This window comes from Hordeum vulgare, chromosome 7H (assembly GCF_904849725.1).
Source record: "Hordeum vulgare subsp. vulgare chromosome 7H, MorexV3_pseudomolecules_assembly, whole genome shotgun sequence".
Lineage (NCBI taxonomy): Eukaryota > Viridiplantae > Streptophyta > Magnoliopsida > Poales > Poaceae > Hordeum > Hordeum vulgare.
The window spans coordinates 22382772-22390821 of record NC_058524.1 but is presented as its reverse complement, the minus strand read 5'-3'; the positions used below and the strand labels follow the sequence as shown (position 1 = coordinate 22390821).

Below are 8050 nucleotides of genomic sequence, written 5' to 3'. Positions count from 1 at the left end.
GCGGCGGAACCCTTCGTTGCGGTGACCGACGAGGGCGGCTCGAGCGGCGGCGGTGACGAATCGAAGAGCGGTGGCGGGGGAAACCCTATCGAGACGAGCTCTCTGGCCGTGCACACAGGCATGGCCTTTTTTCGATCGGGTTTGTGGACAGGTCGTGCGGTGGCATTCTGGTAGTAATTTGCACTAACTTAATGGGCAACCACATATACCACTTCGTTTGTAAGTAGCTTATGCGAGGAGCTGGTCTACCCAAGCTTATTTTCATTGTGAAGGAGGAGGAGGTGAAAATAAGTTAAACCCAATACACAAATTCGATTTTTTTTAGGCTTTTGGCTTAATTTGACAAGAAGCTGAAAATAGCTACAAAAGAACTCGTTCTAAGTCATCACCGGCAGGCCGTAGTAGTAAGACCTGAGAGTATTTTCTTTCTGAACAAGACCTGAGAGTGTTGATCATATTATGGACGTCCCACTGCAAAAACATCATTGACCGTGGCTTGTCAACGATGATGTTGTCATCATGCCCAGTCAAATGGTCGGCTAATATGTTGTCACCACTGACTCCCATTCATTCATATGTTTATGTTTGTACTCCCTCCGTTCCTAAATATAAATAGTTTTAGAGATTTCATTAAAGGACTATGTACGAATATACATAGACATATTTTAGAATGTAGATTCATTCATTTTGCTTCGTATGTAGTCTAGTACTACAATTTCTAAAAGGACCTATATTTAGGAACGGAGGGAGTACACGATTCAAACCTTTTCATGTATATTTTGTTACATAATAATACATGTCCCATTAATAAAATAAAGATTCAGTTACAAAGCACGTAAACACCGACATTATATGACTGAAAAAATAGGACACTCCTACACAACAAAAACAAACACTTGTCCATTTTCAGCAAGAGAAAAAAGACACATGATCTCTTCATCCGAGCTTAACGCGACTTCATCACTGATCTGAAGCTTTTAGGACTTCAAAAGTAGTTTGACTGAAACAAAAACCATTACCGTTGAACGAATCAGACCTGAACAACATGTGGCATGCCATCGAGCTTTACAATTCACACCCCCATACAACTATGACGTCCGAGAAAGAAACCAGAAATTTCATATGCAAGGAAACCTAGCTGATTACCAATCTGCTATACTAATTTTAGCATCGTATATGGATATTTTCGAAATACTTTCCGCACCAAAAAAAAAAAGATATTTTGAAATGCACGCGCTGCCCACCCCCTTCAAAAAGACCTATTTTGCCTCCGCCGCCGCCGCCGCCGCCCTTTCGTTTCGTCTTCCCACCCCGACCACCGCACGCAGGCGCTACTGCCCCCGCCGCCTCGCCTCCCTCGGCCATCGCCTTCCAGGCCAGTCAAGATGGTGGTCGCCGTGGCGAATGCCGCCCCCACCGCCGTCACGGCCGCCGACGGCGACGCCGATTCTCCTGTATCCGTTCTGGAGGACGAGGTGATCTGCTCTTCCAAAGCCTCGGCTTAAAAAAACCCTATGCCGATTCCATTTCCTTCTGTCGGGCGCGGTGTTTGAACTTCGTCCGTTTAGGTTTCCGGCCAATTTCCGTCCTTCTTGGTCCTCGGAAGGAAATTTCGGTCCTTTTACCCTGATGATGATGATGCGCTTGTTTTGCTTGAGATCAGAAAATGCCCGACGCCAAGGACGAGAGAAACGCCGGCGATTCGAAGCTCGAGGCCGCTGCAGATCAGTCACTGAACTCCGTCAGAGAGGAGGCGGCCGATGTGTTTCAGGAGGCCGATGACGGCGACGCTGGCCTCGTCACGGAGGTGATGGCCAAGGAGGAAGAGGAGCTGTACCGGGCCCGGCTCAAGGCAGAGGAAGAGGAGGAGGCCAGGAGGAGGGAAGCTCGCAAGACTTTTGATCCGAATCAACGGTTCAGCAAGTTGGATGAGCTGCTGACAAAGACACAGCTCTATTCTGAATTCCTGCTTGAGAAGATGGAGCAGATCACAGATGTATGCTGGCCATGTCTCCCGCTGTTTGGTTTCTCCATCAGTATTCCCTGCTAGTTATTTTTGTTCTTATTCGTTGACATTTGTGGTGTTGCCTGCTGCTCAAGCAGAAAGCTGTTGAAGTTAAAGATGAAGAGGAACCCGTGGAAGAGAAGAAGAAAGGGCGCGGCAGAAAGAGGAAAGCAAAGGCTAAGCCAAAGTACAATGATGTGAGTTCAGATTTCATACATTGTCTTCCCTGATTCATAAACATGCTATGCAAATGTTTGGTTGTCATATACTGTCGATGAACTGCAGTTTGTCTGTATTACCTGCTCGAAGGATTTTGTTTGAACAATTCTGGGGAGGCCACTTGATCTATTGTTGTCCACCGGTAGCACCCTTCTAATGTACTACTTCACACATCTTATCTTAGTTAAAAGAGCTGTTCGAGTTTTGTTGGAGCATAGCTACTGCTGTCTGCACGCTAGAATAATGTTGTAAGATCAACGTTGCTTTGATTTGTCTGGACTTGTTGATGCCAATGGGAATAGTTGTGACCATCTTGTTTATCTTTCCTCGAGATGGATCATTGGTCTAGGGTGGTAACTTGATTTATCATTGATGATTAGAATGTATACGAAAACTATAAGAAATTACTTATGTTAACCTTCTGTTGCTTCTGACTACCGTATATAAATATTGTTCAGAAGAAGGCTAAGACAGCAGTCGCAGCCATGCTTACAAGATCGCGTGAAGACCATACTGCTGATGATAGTACTCTCACTGAAGAAGAAAGGTGGGAAAAAGAGCAAGCCAATCTTGTTCCATTATTGACTGGAGGAAAGTTGAAATCTTACCAGATAAAGGGTATTAAGTGGTTAATATCACTGTGGCAAAACGGCCTAAATGGAATACTAGCTGATCAAATGGGCCTCGGGAAAACAATCCAGACAATTGGATTTCTTGCCCATCTCAAAGGAAATGGTATGGTCGGTCCGTACATGGTTATTGCTCCTCTTTCCACTCTGTCAAACTGGTTAAATGAGTTATCAAGGTAAAGTATCCATAGTTGTCTTTCACTGTATATGTTCTTAGTTTGCTGTCTTATTATGACTTCTTGGTTTCAGGTTTGCTCCATCTCTGATTGGTCTGATTTATCATGGAGATAAAGTGGCTCGGGCAGAGCTAAGGAGGAAATTCATGCCCAAAAAAGTTGGCCCAGATTTTCCGATAATAATCACTTCATTTGAGATGGCCATGTATGATGCAAGATTGCTTGCTAATTACCAGTGGAAGTATGTTGTTGTCGATGAGGTAATAGAATTTCATATGCTCTGTATTATTGTCCCTGTATGCTTCTCCCGCTTCCCTATATATTTACGAGTCGGTTTGATACTTCTTTTTCTAGGGTCATCGGTTGAAAAATACGAATTGTAAATTATTGAGGGAGTTAAAGCGCATTCCGATGGAGAATAAGCTCCTTTTGACTGGGACACCTCTTCAGAATAATCTAGCAGAGTTGTGGTCACTACTGAACTTCATTTTGCCTGATATATTCTCATCCCATCAGGAATTTGAGTCATGGTATGATGCATTGAACTAACACCTGCACTGTTATCTGCCCTTTCTTTGCATGCCATTTTTGTTCGTAGTCCCCATATCCTGGAAGCACTACTTCTGTTTTCCAGTCTTGTGGCCTTTTTTATTGCCTTCTATTGATTATAATTAAAAGCTACCTGAATAGTTTTCAAATAGTTTTTCTTTGTCATTGGCTGGATGTTTTATGAGAGTGGATTTTCAGCTCCCGGGTGCCTAGGCACCCTCTATGAACAGTAAAATAAAAAAAAATAGAAAAAAAAATAAGAAAAATCTGAAACTTTGCAGCATCAAAGATGATGAAAGTTTGTAGGTGTTAGCAAGTTTTCATGCCAAAAAACTATTCGAGGAGCTCTACACACGGAAAATATTTCAATGCTTGAAGTTTTGAGCACTTTTTAGGTGTAATCTGAAACTTGTTTGTACATCTTTCTCTACATGATATTTTGACATGAAAACTTGTAGGAACCTACGAAGTTTGATCATCGTTGATGCTGCAAAGTTTCAGATTTTTTTGATTTTGTTTTCTATTTTTTTAATTTTACTGTTCATAGAGGGTGTCTAGGCACCCGGGAGCTATCACACCTTTCTCATGTTTTATTGATAGTCAATTGATGTATGAATCTAATTGCACAGTTATGTTTGGTTCTTAAGAGCACATATTGTGTTCAACCAATGCAAACAACTCTGTTAAACTTAATTCATTGAGATATCAGTTTCCCAGCATCAGAACAACTATATGGTGTGCTTGTAGCAGTTTATTATTCATACAGCTCTTGAAATATCTTTGTTTTCCGAGTAACCTGGCAGGGGCACTACCCATTCATTAAGAAGAATATAGAAATGGTTAATCACAGTGGGGGCAATGCAGCCCTTTTTTGAATGTTACGGTCCAGAACAACTGCAATCCAGATGGATAACTCCCTGAAAATGAGGGATTACCATTGGCCACAGTGGGCACCTCCAGGGCTCTCTGGCTGATATTATCATGTGCCAGAGCAGCCAACTCCTTCTGCAGTATCAGCCACTTGTGGATATATAGCTCCGTATACAGATGTTCTTATTGTAAACTTGGGACATGTAGACTTTAAAAACACAAGTAAAAAAAAATACTTGTTATGACATTTTTTCTGATTTATCTTTCACCTTCTTTTATTTATGTTACCTGTGGACATGTTCTGTTTTCTAAGCTGTATACAGATGAATAATGTAATATGGACATACTATTAAAACTGTTCTGATGGATTTTCATACGTTAACATGGGGTGTTTTTGTCATAAAGATGGTGAAGTTATTCTTGAATACTTCATGGAAATGTTGATCTGATACAGGTTTGATTTTTCTGGGAAGGGAGATGGGGAACAACAGGAAGAAACTGATGAGAACAAAAGAGTCCTTGTTGTCTCAAAGCTACATGCCATTTTGCGTCCATTCCTTCTAAGGCGGATGAAAGAGGATGTAGAACACATGCTTCCACGAAAGAAAGAGATAATCATCTATGCTAACATGACTGAACATCAGAAACAAATCCAGAATCACTTGGTTGAGAGGACATTCGACAACTACTTGCATGAGAACACAGATATTGGTATGCATGTGTACACTCATCTCATGCATGTGTCTTCATGCGTACTTATTGTCCAATCTGCCCATAAGTAAATAGCATATGAATGTGACAAGTTTTTGCTATATTGTAGTTTTGCGGAGACCTGGCATCAAGACGAAGCTAAATAATCTACTCATTCAGCTCAGGAAAAACTGTGGCCACCCTGATCTTTTGGATGCTGCATTCGACACAAGCTGTGTGTATCATTGCTCATTGTACATATGCTAGTTGCATTGCTCTATTTAATTTAATTTATTTTATCCACTTTGTTATTCATTTTATTTATTTTGTTTGCAGACTTCTATCCACCTATTGATAAGCTTCTGGGACAATGCGGCAAATTTCAGCTGTTGGACAGGTTACTGGACGCTCTACTCAAACGAAATCACAAGGTTGGGCATGTGCCAGCGCATTGTTCATGATTTCTATTTTTCGGAAATGACATATAGTTCAATTGATTTGTTTGTAGGTCCTAATATTTTCACAGTGGACAAAAGTTCTGGACATCCTTGACTATTATTTGGATACAAAAGGTCTGAAGGTTTGCAGAATTGATGGTAATGTCAAGCTGGAAGACAGGAGGAAGCAGGTAATGTGGTAGTCTGCCAATTTATTACTAGTTTACTGGACATCATCTATCATACTCATGCTTGTGCATAGTGAGATAACTACCACTAACAATGCTAAGAAAGAAGGCTAAACTAGCGTAGATTGACTCATGGCATGATTACAATAGACGGGACAGCCCTGTTTATGGGCGGGAAACTATTAACGTATTGCGTATGCACACACCATACATATTTGCGCACATCCTAACATTGCACCCAAACCAGTCAGCACACAAACTTGTGGGCAAAGAAATGACGGATTCAAAGGTTTTATGTAAGCTTGAGTTAAATGCGCTTGGCTTGTAATTGTGGAACCAGTGCTCTAAACTATAGCATGTTCCTTTATTTTGCCTTTTTGTTGCATGTTAATCCTTTTCCCTTAGTTAATTGAAGCTGTCTATAGATGTTGTTATCTCACTATTTGTTTCCCTGGGTCAGATAGCGGAGTTTAATGACTTGAACAGTGGTATGAATGTCTTCATTCTAAGCACGCGTGCTGGGGGGCTTGGTATCAACCTTACTTCTGCTGATACTTGCATCCTATATGACAGTGACTGGGTAACTTTTCTTCTATCTTCTGGAGAGTCTGTAGCTGTCCTTGGTACAATGCTTGCCTTTCATAGCTGTGGCATGCTGAATTTTTGCTCTGTTCTGCAGAACCCTCAAATGGATTTACAGGCTATGGATCGATGCCATCGCATTGGTCAAACAAAACCTGTTCATGTTTATCGGTTGGCAACATCGAATTCTGTTGAGGTATGGTTAGGGGATCATCTTCAGACTCTTGCTTGGCTAGTTTTTGTGGCATTGAACTCATCTCCTCATTGTCGCAGGGACGGATTATCAAGAGAGCTTTTGGAAAGCTGAAGCTAGAGCATGTGGTGATTGGGAAGGGACAGTTTCAACAAGATGCCGCTAAGCCTAACGCCTTAGATGTAAGATGTAAAAAAATTTGTTCGGAATATAGAAGATTGTGTTCACTGTACCATGTAAATTGTCTCTTCAGTGATCATCAAACGATTGCATGATTGCTGATGTGTTCCTACTTCTCGTTGAGAACTGCAGGAGGCGGAGCTGCTGGCGCTGCTGAGGGATGAGCAGGGTGAGGAAGACAGGATGATCCAGACGGATATCAGCGATGAGGACCTTCTGAAGCTGATGGACCGGAGTGACCTCACCGGCCCTGCCATGGCTCCCAATGCAGCCCATCTTGTCCCCTTGAAAGGGCCTGGCTGGGAGGTGGTTCTGGCCTCGAAGAGTGCTGGGGGCATGCTCTCGGCGCTCACCAGCTGAGCCATCCTAGCAATGGCGATTCCTCGGTATTTTGATGTTTTGGCTTGTTCGCAGCCTAATGCTTGACAGCAGTGCATTGCTTCCCCTAGGTTCAGGAGCTGATGTTCCGGCGGGCAGTGTTCTAGGCTTATGCCCGCGCCTTCTTCCAATCTAGCTAGGCAACCTATGTCAGACTGTCATGGTATGCCAGATGAATCTGGAAATGGCATTGTTTTGCTGCTCTGCGATGCCTAGATCTTTCAGGTTTTGGTGTATTAAGTATCAATACAGAAGAGGTTATGGGCGACAATGATGAAATGCGGTGTTTCGTGGCAAAAATCTGGAGAGAGAATGCAGGGCAACTTCTTTGATTGTTTGTTTTTAGTTTTTCAGACTTGCCTAGTTAGTACTTCCACCATGTCAAAATATACAGTTGAACTCAATGAATTTTGATCAAGTTTATAGAAAAATTATCAATAACTACAATATTGATTCAATGCCATTAGTTCATCATGAAACTTACTTTCATATCAAATGAGGATAGAGTTAAACCTACAAACTGAACTGTGAAGTAAAGACATAACTGAAAGAACCCTATCATAAGAGATTGCCAAACCTACAAACTACCAATTGGGCATTTCATAAGTTAAAGCACAAATTTGTCAGCAGTACTCTATCTATTTCTATTTACTTTTTAAACTTTGTCCAAATTTATATAAAAAAGTTAACATCCAGAATACGAAATCAATACAATTAGAATCACCATTTAATATGTTTTCACACTACATAATTGTTTTTATTGTGTAGGTTTACATTCTTTCTGATACAGTTGGCCAAAGTTTATAAAGTAGATGAAATACCCAGTTAGCTTGCAGATTAATCCTTACTCGTAGCCTAGTAGGGTCATCGAGTAGTCGATAAAATAATTAATCGTTTGATTAATTGATTAACTGGCCGATTATCTTGTAGATTAGCCTATTATTCCTTTGCTCA

General features: G+C 41.5%; 1 protein-coding gene across 1 annotated transcript; it reads left to right on the top strand.

Moving 5' to 3' along the window:
* Nucleotides 1-1370: 1370 nt before the first annotated feature.
* Nucleotides 1371-7396, top strand: LOC123407870 (ATP-dependent DNA helicase DDM1-like). Its single transcript, XM_045101106.1, has 14 exons — nt 1371-1475; nt 1664-1996; nt 2104-2202; nt 2683-3029; nt 3103-3289; nt 3384-3559; nt 4903-5159; nt 5269-5373; nt 5475-5569; nt 5647-5766; nt 6224-6343; nt 6443-6541; nt 6619-6720; nt 6851-7396. Exons 1-14 carry the CDS (start codon nt 1386-1388, stop codon nt 7076-7078), a joined length of 2358 nt encoding a protein of 785 aa, XP_044957041.1. The 5' UTR covers nt 1371-1385; the 3' UTR covers nt 7079-7396.
* The last annotated feature ends 654 nt before the right edge of the window (nt 7397-8050 follow it).

What these genes read in the sequence shown, in the direction of transcription:
- LOC123407870 (XM_045101106.1), top strand. Translation starts at nt 1,386, where the DNA reads ATGGTGGTCGCCGTGGCGAATGCCGCCCCCACCGCCGTCACGGCCGCC. An exon ending in AGATGGAGCAGATCACAGAT is followed by an intron (nt 1,997 to 2,103) that starts GTATGCTGGCCA and finishes CTGCTCAAGCAG; the next exon opens with AAAGCTGTTGAAGTTAAAGA. An exon ending in TGCTGCATTCGACACAAGCT is followed by an intron (nt 5,374 to 5,474) that starts GTGTGTATCATT and finishes TTTTGTTTGCAG; the next exon opens with ACTTCTATCCACCTATTGAT.